This window comes from Gymnoscopelus microlampas (genome assembly GCF_963454915.1).
Source record: "Gymnoscopelus microlampas genome assembly, chromosome: 16".
Taxonomy (NCBI): domain Eukaryota; kingdom Metazoa; phylum Chordata; class Actinopteri; order Myctophiformes; family Myctophidae; genus Gymnoscopelus; species Gymnoscopelus microlampas.
The window spans coordinates 24,173,931-24,190,980 of record NC_139953.1 but is presented as its reverse complement, the minus strand read 5'-3'; the positions used below and the strand labels follow the sequence as shown (position 1 = coordinate 24,190,980).

The 17,050-nt window shown below is 41.0% G+C and overlaps 1 protein-coding gene across 2 annotated transcripts; it reads right to left on the bottom strand.

The window, feature by feature from the left end:
* Nucleotides 1-264: 264 nt before the first annotated feature.
* LOC311062654 (single-minded homolog 1-like) lies at nt 265-14,992 on the bottom strand. Of its 2 annotated transcripts, none has more exons than XM_084081855.1 (12): nt 14,839-14,992; nt 13,841-14,335; nt 10,921-10,997; nt 10,726-10,839; nt 10,158-10,266; nt 9,647-9,732; nt 8,495-8,694; nt 7,453-7,559; nt 6,783-6,930; nt 3,356-3,512; nt 2,629-3,013; nt 265-2,135 (listed from the first exon to the last, which is right to left on the bottom strand). In XM_084081855.1, exons 2-12 carry the CDS (start codon nt 14,013-14,015, stop codon nt 1,396-1,398), a joined length of 2,298 nt encoding a protein of 765 aa, XP_083937981.1. In that variant the 5' UTR covers nt 14,016-14,335; nt 14,839-14,992; the 3' UTR covers nt 265-1,395. The 2 variants fall into 2 exon arrangements, with proteins under 2 accessions (XP_083937981.1, XP_083937982.1); XM_084081856.1 differs by having other exon boundaries at nt 10,726-10,815.
* Between the last annotated feature and the right edge of the window lie 2,058 nt (nt 14,993-17,050).

Genomic DNA, 17,050 nt, shown 5'->3' with positions numbered 1-17,050 from the left:
TATTTCAATCAGGCTCGTAAGCTGAACGCATGTCATATTTAGTCATTGTTACCCATGTATTATGGAAGGAACTCAAAATATTATCATGTACGTACAATTCGGAGAAAAGAAAAGAAAAGAGACAAAACAAAACAAAATGGTAATTGTATTTTTTGGCCACAGCAGAATTATTCTGTCAAACCAGCTTTTATTGGCAACAGATGTAAGACAAAACTAGCACAGCCAAAATGTTTTGATTGCAACTGTATTTATATTTAAAAGACATATTCTTCCAATTAATAAATAATCTTGTGACTCGTTCAAAAAGTTGTTGTGATCGTATTTACATTATAAATAAAATGACAGAAACAAAAGACATTTGACATAGTTTGGGAAACCCAGCCAGTCATACATACAAACTGAAATGTGGAAATATACCGGGGGAACAAAGTAAAACTCTCATCCGTTCGGTGGTTAAATATGTGAAAGAAGACATTTCCCTTTTCTTTTAAGTGTATAATGGGGGGTTAAAAGTAAGAAATCCTAGTTTCAAACATCACACAATGGTGTGTGACAGAATAAAAACATTCTTGTAATCTCTCTATGGCTCCTATAGAATATGTAGAATCATTTTCTTTTTAACCTCAAAATGTGTTGGCTTATCTTTATGGGGTGAAAAAAGTAAATCCAAGCATTCAAACAAAGAGTATAATCCCGCCAGTAAGTATTCTACAGGAATAATGACAACACATACAGAAAACAACATTTTGCCAATTAGACCTGCACGGACAAATAAATACTAGAAAACACTGACATCTTCTTTCGTGAAGCGCTCGCTTTCCTGTGGTGAATTGTACGTGAAAAACATTATGCCATAAGCAATCTGTTTTGGTGAAGGGGCAATGGAACAGCACATTTTCCTAGAGCCTTGGGAAACTGAAACTGGGACAGATTAACTCAAAGGACCACTGATGCATGAGACGGTTAGGACAGAAACGCTTGGTTGATGTTTAACCACACTCAAAAACTTGAGTCGCTTTTACAGGGAAGAGAATTATTTATTTTTTTCAAGTACCAAGAATCCCTATGTAATGGAGCAATCCCTCAGCTTTATCTTAGTTAATATCAAGGATAAGTCACAAAATGCTTGATCATCTGAATCTCGTGAAAACATCCTCAGTGAAAATAGAAAAAGGTAACAGCGTACATGCTGGACTAGTTAGTTGGTGTTAAAAGACTGCTGAATGCACTACCAAGGGACCGTCAAGCCAGTTTGCCTTTTTCCTATCTAATTGTGTCAATCTTTTTTTTTTACTTTACACCATGTCAGTATTTTGCATGTCGGTATGTGCATACAGTGACACCTTGCTGCGACGTCCTCATTTAGGCAATCGGGGCCATCTGAATAAGATATGGTCAGCTTCCATTGGTGATGATAACTGAGGTGGCCTTGTGTCCCTGCATCTGGTCCGCCTGCATCCTCATATGTGAGGCCATGTCATACTGGACCCCTCCACAGCTCAGCCCAGAGTAGCTGCGCAGGCTCTCCGAATCATACAGGTGTTCTAGAGAGTAGCCAGTCAAAGCATAGGCTGATGCTTGCCTGTCCAGAGGCTGTCTGTCTTGGGATTGATAAAGCAGCGGGCTGCCCTGTGCCTGCGGCGGGTGGGGGGACAGATCTGTCTGCATGTACTCTTTAGTGAGGGACAGGCCTGACCTGGAGATCCCATCGGAGCTGGGGCTGCTGAGACGGGACAAGGAGATTGGACTGGTTGCGTTGTCGTCGTTGTCGTGGGGACAGGGCACTTTGCCACTGTCCCGGTGGTGGAGGCGTTCGGAGGTCAGGTCAATGCTGGCGACTCCGGGGCCGCGGCACACCACACTCGACCCGGGGTTGGAGAGGGGGAGGGAGGCCGCGAAGCAAGGGCTGTGAGCCTTGGCGAGGCCCGACACGTCCATGGGCCCCTTGTGCTGCTGCAGACGGCTCTCTTCCTCTTTGATCATCTGCTGTGTGGCACGGATGAGCGTCTCCATCTTGCTGGGCTCTTGAGGGCTGGCCCGGAAGTGGTCGCCGTGGTAACGCTCTCCTGAGTCACTGGTGGAACCGCCTCCGTCTGGGGAGCTCACAACACTCTCTTCGTCCCAGTGGCCCCGCCCTGGCAGAGAAAGTGGCCAGATTACAAAACAATGAATTGGGTTAATGAGTAATTCGGTTCCTGTATTGTTCTGGTTGTATTCATGATGAAGGTGAACAAATGTTCATACATTCATATATTTGCACACAAATATATTCTGGAGTTCTAGTGTACTGCTTCTTATGTGATAGATGAGAGTTACTGAAACTATTATTTGTGTATTTGAGTAAAACAAATGTTTTTAATATATACATACATGTCTGTTAGACCAAGTTATGTCTTGGTAAAAGTGTGGCTGGGAAGATACTACTTTGGGGAAGTGAAATGTGAAATGACTTGGCTTTTTGATTGGAAGCAATTTTTGCACAACAGATGGTAGCAATCGGCACGTTGGCAGTAGACGGTGTAAACAACTTAGCATGGCCTGTGATGACATTTGGACAACAAGTCCGAGTAGCACATCCAGGGTTATTTTGCAAAACAGATGGCCATGGTCTCACACCTATCATCTCACCATGGATCGCACCGTGGTAAGCGCCGATGTCATAGCCCTCGCCATTCTCCAGCGTTGACTTGGGCAGCGAGAGAACTGAACGCGTGGCGTCCCACCACGCCTCACGCCCCGACTGGGGAGTCCCCAGGAAGTAGCGTCCGCCCTGGCAGCGGACGCGGTCGCAGTTGCTGGCATTAGGATGGACTTGTGCGTGGGCAAGGTCCTCCTCCGTGATGCCCAGTCCGTAGCACAGGGGGCCAGAGTCTGGATACAGTCTGTAGGCACAAGATGCCTCCGCAGCTTCCCCGCCATCCAGCAGCTGGGGCGAGGCGGAGTCTGTCAGCGGACTCCCTCCCCATTGGCTGTCCTGATCCGACTCAGAGCGCTCAGGGTTGAAAGCTGAGAACTGTTGGACAGAGTTATACTTGCTGGAATTTGTTTGTTTAAACCACTTAAACCCTATATACTTCATTGACCGGAATCCCCCAGGTCCCCTCCTTTTTTCCCCCCCGACACCAAATCTCTTTAACGACAATAGTCGATCTACAAGCTCAACTGACTGCAATGGCGACGCTTTGTGAGCTTGTAGATCTTCTATTTTTGCGGTATGTTCACCCCAGAATAGGGACGCTATAGGTTTCATGAGGTTAAACTTCACGCTCACTAAATATGGAAGCATGTTTGTATTTTCTGGTTATAGCCAAGTAGAATGTGATGAGCATGTCTCAGTTGATGGGCTGTTTATTACCTGGGGGTAGGGTGACATTCTGGCTTTGGCCTTGCCGGGTGTCAGACGTGACTTGGTGGCCTTCCTGTCCTCGGTGTGAGCAGTGGCATAGGGGAACGCCGGCTTGCTGGGGCTCAGTTGGTCCAAGGACAGCTGCATTCCCTTATATTCAGTCTCCCTGTCCGACAAACAAAAACAAATATATAAATATACATCTAAATAAATGTTTTCCTAACTTGTGCTTATCCAGGGTAGAGTTCAATCAGTCACACGTTCACACCTGGGAGCTGTGGAGCCCAACCACAAGTCCTCTGTGGCTGGCTGTCAAACATTGCAATTGAGATGAAATGCTTTGCCCAAAGGCACCTCGGTGGTTTGTGTTGTTGGGGGATTAGGGGTCGTGACTCATTCGCTTTCCTTGCCCAGAGTTTTCCAGCTGTTTCTGGAGGTTGATTCTCTAGCCTTCAGGCTACCATCAAGCTCAATTTAATCTGGGGAACTTTTGTTTCATACACGGTAGTGTGTTTCCTATCACAATTTACTAATGTGTGTTGAGTGTTTCCCAACAACGTGATAGTGTTACCTATCACATTTATGCAATTTATACGGCTGTTCAGTGTTTCTTTACAGCGTGACAGTGTACTAGTAGCAGTAGTGTACAAACCATGTGACATCACTCTGTAGCAGACGACTTGGCCAATATTGCATATAGATAACAAAACAGACCCATTTCACAAACACTCTTTCTGTGAATGGAGTGATTGTGAGGACTATGAGAAGTGAAAACAGCATTTAAGATAAACTACTGAGATTAAGCCCAACCATTTCTTTGTATTGAGTAGTCTAGTATGAGAAGACTAACAGACACCCTAGGTGAAGTTAATCATTCTTTGCTGCCATACAACCATTGCCGGAACATAATGTGTGTAGCCATGCGCCCCCTCACACACGCGCACGCATGCGCGCGCACACACACACACACACACACTCACACACACTCTCACTCATACACACACACACACACACACACACTCGCGCACACACACGCACACATACTCTCACTCTCTCTCCAACCTTTCCCTTAGTGTCAACACTATGCCTCCACTTACTCTGAGTCTCAACTTGCACTCTCTAATCACACAAACACACACACATGCAAGTTTTTTTGATTGATTGGAGGCCAGTGGTTGTGATTGGTTGTTGTATATTGTGAAGACAGTACATGAGCCATTTCTGACATTTTAACCTACTGTCCTGCCGCTGAACTCCATCTGAGTGTCAACGTCCAGGGAGTAAAAAGTCTCCTGTGTCAAGAACTCAGCAAACATGGCCCTATTCTTAACTTATCACATCAACAGTATGTAATAGTAGCTACTGGCATTTGAAACCCCCTGTGGCCCATCCCTGACCCCCACACAGACAGCCTCTTTAATATGTCTCTAAATATGACCCATTCTTTATGTATGACACTTTAGGGGAAAGGCTGTGTTTAGATAGTGTGTAAGAGTTATTTGCTCTTGCAGGTATTGCAGTGGCGGCTGGGCTCTGCATCCTATCTGTGACCTGGGTGACTTATGTCTGAGCCAATACGGTTGGGCTTTTGTGCAAACTCAGCTGTGTTAGCAGAATTCCACCTCGGGGTCAATGTCAGACCACCTCACATCTGAAATGTGCCACCAGCAAAACTCCCAATCATGATGTATTAATGGAATCTTCTTCGATTAACCACTTAAGCCCTGTATTTTTTAAATAAATTGAAATTGTACTGTGCAATGCCTCACAATGCGACACGTTGTGAACTTATAGATCTGCTAGTTTAAAAACAAATCTACATTTATTTTCGATTTTTCTAAATGTTTGCCACTGCCTATAATGACTTGCCCCGTGTGAAAGTGGTTAGGAGAAGGTGACTGAATCTTCAAGTTGTACTAATACTGCAACTGCTGTGTTTTTTTCTCGGTTCAGTAATACACCTTGTGCAATTACTGTACTGTATGTACGCTATGCAAATAGTTGTATTATAATTGTTATCATTGTTTTCGGAGTGCTCATGCAGGATACGTGTAATACGCCAGTACCATTCAACTGTATTGTTGCTGTCAGGTGGAAACCTTGTACGTCCAAAAGCGTTACTTTTCAGGAAATGGGAATAAAGAACCTGTGTTCCAATGGATCCAATGTGGTTATTATTTAGTCACAACAAGCTCTTGTTAATACTTTTAATTGGTTACATATTTATAAATTCCACAGACCCACTTTCGCTTTCACTTTAAACATTTAAAGAAATAGCAAAAATAGTCAATCTACAAGCTCTCGATGCATCGCTACACGTCGTGTAGATTGGCTATATTTGATACTTTTGTGTGACATTTATTTACTAAAAAACATTAAAAAGTTGAAATACAGAGATAGAAGGTTTCTGTCCGACAGCGACGACATGTAGTATAAAATTATTTTACATAAATTAGCAATCATTTATTATTGCTAATTGTCACTGATACTGAATGAAAGACATCCTAACTCAAGAAGACATTTCATAACGACTACATTTACCATGTACACACATGCATGCACATTTGTACACCCATACAAACATGTGTGCAAGAAAACACACATGAGCTCATACATGTAGAATGCACACACACACACACACACACACACACACACACACACACACACACACACACACACACACACACACACACACACACACACACACACACACACACACACACACACACACACACACACACACAAGCAAACACAAAATAAGAGGTACGTGTGGATCAACCAAACTAACATGGGCAGCCGCTTTGAGATAGCTATTGATTCCCAGTTCACCGTTTTATGGATTTTTCTTTCCGTAGCCTGCAGATCGATTGTGACAGTAGAGGTTTTGTGATGGGGTTGAACCCTGGTGTTTGTCTTGCCGTCTCAAAGGGCTGCAATGATTTCTCTTCTTTTTTTTGCACTCTCATAACGCGCAACGTGCGAAAAGCAGCTTCAGTATTTTGCAGGGAATTAAAGGGGGAAAACTGTCAAAGGATAAAGATTTCTCTGAGAGATGAAGACCTTTCGCTGCCTTTGACACCGTGAGTTAGTTGCTGGGATGTCTGGCACAAATTGGTGCACGGTACAATTTTACTTGATATAAATATTTATGATGCTGCTGAATGCTCTGCTGTATGCAAACACCCAGTGATACAGTGTATGCTATTTCCTCCATCCTAGCTCACTTTTGTGCGGTAACATGTCTGTTAATGTTTAACGTTAATATTAATTCAAGCTGCCTGTCCATTTTGAGGAAAATCTGTTAAATTTAAATTTTACGCAATTCTTAGAGAAGACTATTACTATTCTATAGCCCGTTACATTTGAGATAGGAAAGAGAATGGAGGGTGGAATGTCATTTAGGACTTCAGTTAGGACTTAGTAAAATGAGCCTTACGTGAGGACATAGTTGACGCTGACAATACAGTGAGGCCGGGAGGAACGGCTGTTGTGGACAATTGTGGCGTAGCTCTGGACCCAGACCCAGCCTCCGTGCTTGGCCAGGAAACGATAGTATTTAGTGGTGACTTGGCCCTTCACCAGCACTGCGGAGGAAAGACAAGGGCGATGTCACAGATTGTGTTGGGTAGAGTTACAGTATTTCATGTTCTCGAGCCGTGTGTGTGTGTGTGTGTGTGTGTGTGTGTGTGTGTGTGTGTGTGTGTGTGTGTGTGTGTGTGTGTGTGTGTGTGTGTGTGTGTGTGTGTGTGTGTGTGTGTGTGTGTGTGTGTGTGTGTGTGTGTGTGTGTGTGTGTGTGTGTGGGCGCGCGCGCGCATGCTAGGCTGACATGAATATTTGGGTGGACAGTAAAGTATTCATGAGCATATGCTGTGTATTCATCGACACACTGAAAAACGTACAAGCCACTTGCTGAAATAGTCTTACAAAACCTTTATCCCTTCGTGCCGTGCTATGAGCTTGTAGATCTGCTATCTTTGAAAATGTGTGCAAATCTTTAAATACTGCTTCAAAGCTTGAATATTGCTTCCGGGGGTCCCTGGAATAAAACATTTTGAGATGGGGGTCCTTGGCGACAGCAACATAGGTTAGACCTGTTTCAACTCACAGAGGTGGTGTGCACAACGCAGGTGAAAGGTGTCACAGCTGTGTACGTGGTGGTACAGGGTCTTCTCTATTAGGTCCTGGGGCTCATAACCAGTCAGTTCTGCTACCCTGCAGAGGAGGGAAGTTGACAATATGCAAAGTGAAGTTTCTTTTTCACATACAGTATCTCAGTAATGGTGGATAAATAAAACCTTGTTTTTCTGCAGATTTACCCCCTTCCTTATCTAAAACTCTTTTAACTGGCTTGGGAACATTCTTGTATGGCTTGGCTACAGTCTGTAACCTAGGCTGATGTGATATCATCATGTCTAAGCATCTGCTTAGTGGGAAAACATGGTCTGATTGCTTTTGATGTCACGCTGCTTTCAAATGCAACAAAAGCAACTGTTTCAACAATATGTCAAACAAGGAAAAATAATACTTCCCAAAGAATTCATACAAATCAATAAAGAAATAGTGGAGTTGAGGAAAGCCTGATTTAAATAGCAGACCTACATGCTCATCGTCATAGGTTAGCTATTTTTGATGCGATGAAGTGGGGCTATGAATTGGGCTTAAGAATTCTGTTAACCCATTCAATCCGGGAAAGCATCTGTGTCATTTTCGATTTTAGCTATACGGTATATAGCATATTGGTTGGCTATTTAAAAATAGCAGATATACAAGCTCATAGTGTGTCACTTTGTGCACTTTATGAGCTTGTAAATCTGCTATATATTTTTTTTTGCAAATCTTTGAATAAATATATATATATATATATATATATATATATATATATATATATATATATATATATATATATATATATATATATATATATATATATATATATATATATATATATATATATATATATATATATATATATATACATATAATTTTGGGAGGTCCTTGACATGAAATAGTTTGAGAACCACTGATAGGCCTATAAAGCAACATACGTTTTTCTAGAAAACTGTTGTAGGATTTAGAAGACATTTGTAGAATCTGCCTCAGGTCTTAATGGGTTTTAATGCTGTGAAGGGGTTTTAAGGCCTATATACCTGGAATCTAGAAATATGAGCTTCATGTCCAGACTGGCTCTGAACATGAACATGTTGCTGTGGAGCTTGATCTCCGTCACGGCGCTGGGGGGCAGCGAGTGTCCCACCGCCACCAGGCCCACGTTCTGGAAGCAGCCTTCAAACGGAGAGATGTCCAGACTGTACTGGCGGATCTTCAGGTAGCCGCTGCAGTGGATCACCTGGATCACCACGGGAGAACAGAACAATCATTGGTTTTAAGCACAGACTACTAGGGCCAGTGGTTCCCCAAACGTTTTAGCTCAAGACCCAAAAGAGAAATTGGATGTTTGCCGGCCGGGGACCCAAGTTAGTGAAAATAGCAGATCTACAAGCTCACCATTTTCACTACTTTTTTAAAACATTTGTTTTCTTATGTATGGAATTTCTTTGATTTTTATTTAAAAATATTCATGTATGACTTTCTTTTTTAAAAAACATTGCATTTGTTTCTAATTCATGAAACATTTTGCTTTTTTTGTTCAAGTTTTTCTTGATTTAAAAAAAAAAAATGTTTTGAAATAATATATTTATATTTATTTACTCGTGACCCATAGAAATGTGTCATGCACGACCCACAAATGGGTCCTGACCCACTGTTTGGGAAACGGTGGACTAGGCTATAGCAGTTGGTTTAGGCCTAAACAATTTATTTTAATTAAAAACATAGACTGTAAATATAGGCCATGGGGCCCGTGTTTCATTATTTTAGTCCTTTAGGCCAGTGGTTCCCCAACGTTTTAGCTCAAGGCCCAAAAGAGAAATGCCTGGCACCCAAACAAGTGAGAATAGCAGATCTACAAGCTCACAACACGTTGCTTCGCACTGCGTTGTGAGCTCGTAGATCGCCTATTTTCAGTACTTTTTAAACTTTTATTTTTTTAATTCATGAAATTATTTTTAAAAATCATTGAATTTGTTTCTAATTCAAGAAAAATGTTGCATTTACTCGTGACCCATACAAATGTGTCCGTGACTCACAAATGGGTCCCAACCCACTGTTTGGGAAACAGTGCTTTACACTATACTTTACATGCGATTATTTCAATTAACTTCATATAAATTGGTAATTTCTGAGGTTAATGAATTGAAAACATGTTTTTCTAATAAAGGTTTCTGGGTTAATAGCCTTACCTTATATCCACCGCTGGTGAGGCCGGCATTTCTTTTAGCCAGCACGCATTTCATTCTCAAGAAGAAAGAGCGCTCCACTTCATATTCTGAAAAATGACACATTAATTAGTATAGGCCTATATCGTTCTTCCCACTGAAACTAAATGTCCCCTTTCTATTGTTGACTCATTTAAAAAAAATGATATTTCAAAAGATTAAAAAAACACAAAAATCACAACTTTTCATCAATTAAAAACAATACCAACATTTTCCAAAATTATTTCTTAACATCTAATAATTTCCATGGATAAATTAAATAGAACGTTAAGTAGTGAAAATAGCAGATCTACAAGCTCAGTCATGCTGTTGTCACTAGTTTGGGTCCCAGCCAGGCAAACGTCAAATCTCTCTTTTGGGTCTTTCTTGAGCTAAACTGTTTGGTAAACAGAGCTCATAGGTAGACTATAGGCTACAAATCACGCTTAAACAATTCAGCGTGTCTAATGAAGATCGCGACACATTTATAATATACCTTGTACAAAATGAGAGTGGTAAGGTTGATGCGGGGTCAGGACGGCCGTCATCTCATCGTGGTCGGCCGGGTGGACATACTCGTAAATACTGTTGCCAGTCAACTCTACCTGTTAAAAAAGACCTCGGATAATTATAAGGCTTATGATCATTTAACGCGGATCGGTTTGACACGTTCGTATTAAAGAGAAGGAACAAATAATAGCCCAGGCATATAGGCTCAGTGGAGACCACCAGCTGCGTGAGATGCAAAGTGCTAATTTATTAAAGGGATAGTTCACCCCCAAAATGACTTATTTTCTATCGATTGAATTCATGGAGATTTTTGTTTTGTTTTGTCGCACTCCTAAACCAATAATTTGATGACCGGCGCCGGCGGAGTCTCCATTGAGTGTCCGCTGGTCATCCTAATATTGGCTTAGCAATGCGACAAAAACTAAAAGATCTCCATGAATTCAAGGCTCCATGGGGTGTGTGTAATTACGAAAATACGTAGCTTTTTGGGTGAACTATCCCTTTAAGGAAATAAGGAAATACAAAGTAATGCTAAAGAAACCCCCAAAACGAACCTGAGACAGTCCCAAATGGACCGATGCTGTTTCTGAAATGTACATGATCTTCCCATCTGGAGCGACGACAAAGATGAACCCATCCAATGTCTGTAATACACGACACACAATTTGCTTCGTTACACCAATTAGCCGATCTTATAAGCTTGTTATAACAGATTGTTAATTAGTTTCGTGTCGTGGGCCATTATGTACCTGCAGTAAGTGGGATCCGAGCTCACGCCCCACATTGTCCAATGATCTTCTAGGCTGACCCCAGGCTTCACCCAAACCTAGAACCAACAGCACATGTCAGCGTTTATTCTGTCAAATATTTAGTTATTGTACAACCGTTTTTCAATTGTGTTTTTGTATTTTATTGGTCAACACAAATGTGCATAGCCTAGTGAAATGATTTAGTGTATTTATTTAAATATATAGGGCCTACATACCCTACACTTATTATAGTCTAACGTTATAATAATAATAATATTAATAACCTAATAATTATACATGTTTTTGAAGGCCATAAAATCCTAAATCGATAGTCTCTAAGATTAGTTACAAATCCTTGCAGCAAAAAAATCTGAGACAGACAATAAACGTCTTTCTCGCACACTCAATCACATAATTAAGATCGTGCAGGATTCATGATTCAAGGTTTTATTTGTTACATATAGGTTTACAGGTTCATGAGAGTGAAATTCTTTGGTTTTTGCTAATCGGAAAATAAAATAATTTAAATAAAGTAACAATAGTAATTTATGTAAGGACAAAATAATTAAACATAATACAAAATAGCACACACACTGTGCACATGGGTCCTACTTGTAAAATAACACACACACACGCACACGCACACGCACACACACACACACACACACACACACACACACACACACACACACACACACACACGTATTGACCATAGGCCTGCATGCTTAACCGCTTTCATGGCGTCCCGATTTTGAGTGTCAGAAGGCAAAACATTTTCAAAAATAGCAGATCCATGCAAGCTCTAGGCTGGAGGTGATGTGAAAAGACTAATATATATCAGATAGGTAATGCAGTGTATGGTGCAACATTGTATGGAAGAGCACCTCTTATTCTCAAATGTTTGCCATTCACTCGAAACACACGTAAACAATTCGAGTTTAATTCTGTCCCGTCATCTATAAATAGGCCTATTCGTCGGATACACAACCATCATATAGGTCTTTTGGGGGCAATTGAGAGCATCATGGTGTTTCAAATGATGGATTAAAAATGACCAAAGCATGTTGTGAATAAAACAAACATGTCCCTTTACAGTGACAGGTGACATATCATGACAATTAGCCTTTTTTTCTTTCTTTTTTTTCTTTAAAAAAAATGCTAATTTTACTGTTTTGCTCTTGGTTAGGTTTAACCCCCCCCCCCCCCCCCCCCCCCACACACACACACACACACACACACACACACACACACACACACACACACACACACACACACACACACACACACACACACACACACACACACACACACACACAGATATGCAGACAGATACTGAAATAATAGATATATATGATAGAAAGGGGATAGTGAATGTTCTTGACACCCCTAAATCCTCTCCTGATATGGATGTTTTGTCCAGGCCTGCGGCTTCCAACTGAGAACAAAGGAGATATAGCCTATACTGTAGGCTGACATGAAATGCACATGTGCATTGCACAGTGTGTGCAATGCACACCATGGTGCTTGGCGATTATCCATATATGTGCTATATAGGCTCCTCTCCTCTGTATGTGTCTTCCTAATTATATATAGGATGTTTATTAGCTTACTGTATATTTTTCCATTGGGTGACCTATCAAAATATCAGAAGAAAGGGTGATTGAAAGCAGTTTTTTCGAGACTGACATTGCATTGATACTGTGTATAACTGAGTTATTATTAGATATCACTGAATCTGAATTACAGGCTGGCTATAATAGGCCTCGTCTTTTGGGGGGGGTCAAGTTTACACTAACCCCGATTACTAATTGTTATAACGGTGACAATAACAAGTGAAACTGTTTGGTTGTCCCATTCATGTCCAGCTAAAGAAAAACAATATACCCTTGTCATTTCTGCACCATATAGCCTACATTATTGAAGAGAAAGGCTGCTGTTATAGGTTTGTCTCCTGCTTTACACGGCTTGAGGTGATTACAACCATACAGCTGTATATAATTGGTGCGTCTTGTTCTCGGTCACGCAAAGCAGAATCCTGCAGAGACCTAAAGAGATGGTTGCAAATCGTTTGCCTGCTGACGCCTTTCGATTCACTGACCTAGGTCCATTTATAAAGACACTATATATGTCTGCAGCCAGGGACTGTCCCAGGCTGCAGACATAGTGTCTTTATAAATTTTAAATATGAATGAAAAAAAAAAAACATATACATGAAAAATATAACCTTGACTGTCTCACCCGAACGTGTCCCAGTGGGAAATGTTTGGGTGAGACAGTCAATGTTATATTTTTCGAATGGGTAGAGGTTATAGCCAAATAATATTTGATTGTGCATATTGTGCTATACACAGTACTATTTTAAAAAATGAATGAATTCATTAAGAAATTATAGTGGGCTATAGATTGGTATTTGGTTATTAATGCGAGCCCACTGAATTAAACAACTAAAACAACTCAAAATAAATAATAGGGTCTGTTAGGGCAGTGGCTCTCAACCTGTGGGTTGGGACCCCCAGGGGGGTCCCCACATGATTTTGTGGGGGTCCCCAGATGACAGTGAAGTGACAGTTTAAGGACTTTTAAGACCTTTTTAATATAATAAAAAACATTACAATTACGGCATCAAAATTAATCAACAAACTATAATATAAAAACTGGTCAAACATTGGCCAAATTGTCAAATGATATAAGAAAGAGGCAAAACAATTGAAAGTAGCCGATCTACAATCTTGTAGATCTGCTATTTTCACAATATTTATTCTGGGGGGTCCCCAGTTCAAATATTATTTTGGGAGGTCATGGCCTGAAAAGGTTGAGAACCACTCCGTTAATTAGGGTATAGACAGCGCTGGCATAGTTAAATCATAAAAGAGAAATAATAGACATATAAATGAAAACCTTGAGGATATAATGTGCTTACCCTGAGGAAAGACGATCCTCATCTTCAGGTAACTTGTGGTCAGTCTTATGATCGACGCCTTGTCCAGCTGAGACGTGATGGCCGACGGCAGGGGCAACATCTTGGCCAGTTCATAGAACTCACTGTTCTCCTTCTCTCGTCTAGTCCTTGCGGCAGTTTTAGATTTCTCCTTCATGTCGCCGTCCTCCTTCCCTCTGGAGATATGCGGTTATATATCCTTATTCCTTCCTTGACTCCCACGCTGATGGTCATTCAAAACACAGGGACAGAATTCTTTCCGTTTTGTCGCCTTCTCATGATATTCGTCTCGTCAACTAAAAAAACGGCAGCGATACTTTTACATCCAGTCTAAACCGATTGGATTCCAAGGAACTCGATCTCCTGGCCAGTCTGATGGACTAAATACGCTGAGATTCTCTGAGTTGAAGTAGTTAAACTTGCAGTCATAAAGCCGATGGACGCTCCATGGTGCCATGACTGGCATTCCTACAAAACCTGCAAGATCAAGTACAACCCGTGTCATTATTCACGCATATAGCCTGTTTTTCCCCTCTCTTGACATAATTAAAATAAGAATAGCAGCAGCAGAGGGAAAACATAAGATGTAACAGCAGCAGTGACTGAAACAACAGCAACAACTACAGGCGTATTCTATAAACGATATATTCCACATAGGGCATATATATAATATATAGCCTACTATGCCCTATGTGGACTATATTAAGTATAGGCCTATATTGTATATTTTGTTTTGAAAGACGATATAGGCTATATACAGGCCTTGCACAGCGACTATAGCAATAACAAATAACTTAAACGCTGCATAGACTGAAAATACATATCATATTGCCTATATGCATTCATGTTACTACATTACATTCTAAAGATGATTTAAAAATAGCTGCATGGTTAATCCTATGGACCAGTAGGCCCATAAGAATCGTGATCGCACGATTCTAAAATATGCTGCAATGTTCATAAACCATGCAAGTTCCTACTTTTGCTCGGATTCCATAGCGTTGCATGCCCGCAGGGATTTCCAGCTGTCCTGAACCGGGTTCACCGGTTGTCGTGTTGCTCCTCCTAGAAGAATTCCACCTGGAAAGGCTAGCGGACCCCTCGCTGCATCATGCGCTGCATACACCTCTCACAATTAAAGCCTGTCTCCCAACTAGCTCAATGTGTGTCTTCTCTGCTGAGCTGCGTGCTCCAGGACCGGCCCACTCACACCCAGGCTCTCATTGGGCAGCATTGTTGAAATACACTTGTTCATTGGTCACACACACACACACACACACACACACACACGCGCGCGCACGCAGACACTATAGTCTTTTTTTTTAAATGGACTGAGATTTTTGTGAGACTTTCACCTCAGGCTCTGACCCGTACCACAGGTAGGCTATATTCAGCAGTGGTTCTCAAACTTGAACATTTGAAGGGCCCATCATAACTCTGACAGTGTACAAATGGACGGGTCCATTTGGTTCCATTTGAACACTGTCAGAGTTACAGACTTGTAAGGGTCAATTTAGAACCCCTTAAGGAACCCTGAGTGTCCCTGGACCCCACTTTGAGAATCACTGATATACAGTATATTTATGTGTAGGCTATAGAAAACGGTGAAAAGATGTTCTGGTATCATTCATGTGGATAGGCTACTTGTGGCTGACTCTCCACTTGTGTGATTGTGTGAAACCATTTTAGAGCTTTATTTATTGTAGACAGATTAATCAGAAAACCTCCTTTTTCAAATTTCAGTCTCTTGACACATGCCAGTGCTGTTAAAAAAAATAGATTTTGGTTTACTTAAAGAACAAAAAAAGGTGTAATTTGCCTAAATGTTGCTGGCCTCATCAAAATTGTCGCGGAAAATGTAGGCTACACAATCAGGTCTAGCTGTCACAACTGAGTTAATTTGTCCCCCAAAATCATAAACCCCAATTAATGGAGTATAGGCCTATATTAATTTAGCAAATTACGCTTTCCCCCCCAAATGGCAACAAAATAATTATTTTGCAATGACATTAAATAACATATATAATCTATCTAGAGTCTATTGCTAACACATCGTATAATCCAATAGCCAGTTCTTCATTAAATGTCGCCCTTTTTTTTTTAGAGGAGAGGAGAGGCACGGGTATATAGTGGCCTATATAGCCTACCACTCATGCTCACTTTCTCTACCAATATCACTCTCTCTCCCAGCATGATCTTCTATCGTAGGCTGCAGATGAATGTGAAATCTCAGCAGAGAAAATATATCTCAACATACAGGACCCCGTCAACTTGCAACAGGTTGTGAAATTCCGATTAGAGAATATTTGCTGCCGATTGAGGCGTTTAAGGAGAAAACAACCACATTATACTCCCAATATTAAGGCTGAAAGAGGACTTATAATATCATTGACAAATGACGGGCAATATGCTATTGTCCGCGTAAAAGCCAAAATAAGCAACCGTCAGTGCAAGAGGAGACAAATAATCTGTACACGTATGTATACACACCATAATGAAAGTGGCATATAAAGAGTGAATTTCCAGTGACAATTTGGTCAAGAAAATATGTTGGTATGTGCCATGACCTGCTGATGCAATATGCCATCAAGACTGTAGACTTTTGCAATAACAGCTTTGAACTTGACTCATGGTGGCAATCTGCCTCTAAAAATATAATCGACATAAATGACAATTTAGTCTTTCCCCGTTTTGGAATAGCCATGGTTATTTCACAGAAGAAACCCATAAGGAAGATGCCGTATTTACTTGGATAAAACCATGTATTTACCGTAGTAAACGTTCAAGACACGCACTGTGTTTGTTTTGCCCCTCTATAGGCTACACGTTTTTGGAGGGCCATGCTTAAAAACACAACAACAATGTATTACTAATTATATTTCTAATTTACCCAGCATCTGAATGATAATCCTGTTTGTCCGCGCATATTTCCATATTAAAACATCTTAGGCCAAACGTTTAATCTCTCTACTGCTGCAGGTCTGTTACTTTAAACTACAAAATGCAGAATATAGCCTATGGATGGACAGTCGAGAGAGCATAAGGCCTACATGAGGCTCAGCCATAAAATAGGTTGACAATCAGTATTGCCAGGTTTTGCGAGAGAAACAAGCAAACGGAAAACAAGGCCAAAAGACGCAACTATTAGGCTAAGGCTACATGAGCCCTATAATACAAACCTATATAAAGCTG

What these genes read in the sequence shown, in the direction of transcription:
- LOC311062654 (XM_084081855.1), bottom strand. Translation starts at nt 14,015, where the DNA reads ATGAAGGAGAAATCTAAAACTGCCGCAAGGACTAGACGAGAGAAGGAG. An exon ending in CCACTCTCATTTTGTACAAG is followed by an intron (nt 9,733 to 10,157) that starts GTATATTATAAA and finishes GTCATTTTTCAG; the next exon opens with AATATGAAGTGGAGCGCTCT. An exon ending in GCGTTGTGCACACCACCTCT is followed by an intron (nt 6,931 to 7,452) that starts GTGAGTTGAAAC and finishes TTTCCTCCGCAG; the next exon opens with TGCTGGTGAAGGGCCAAGTC.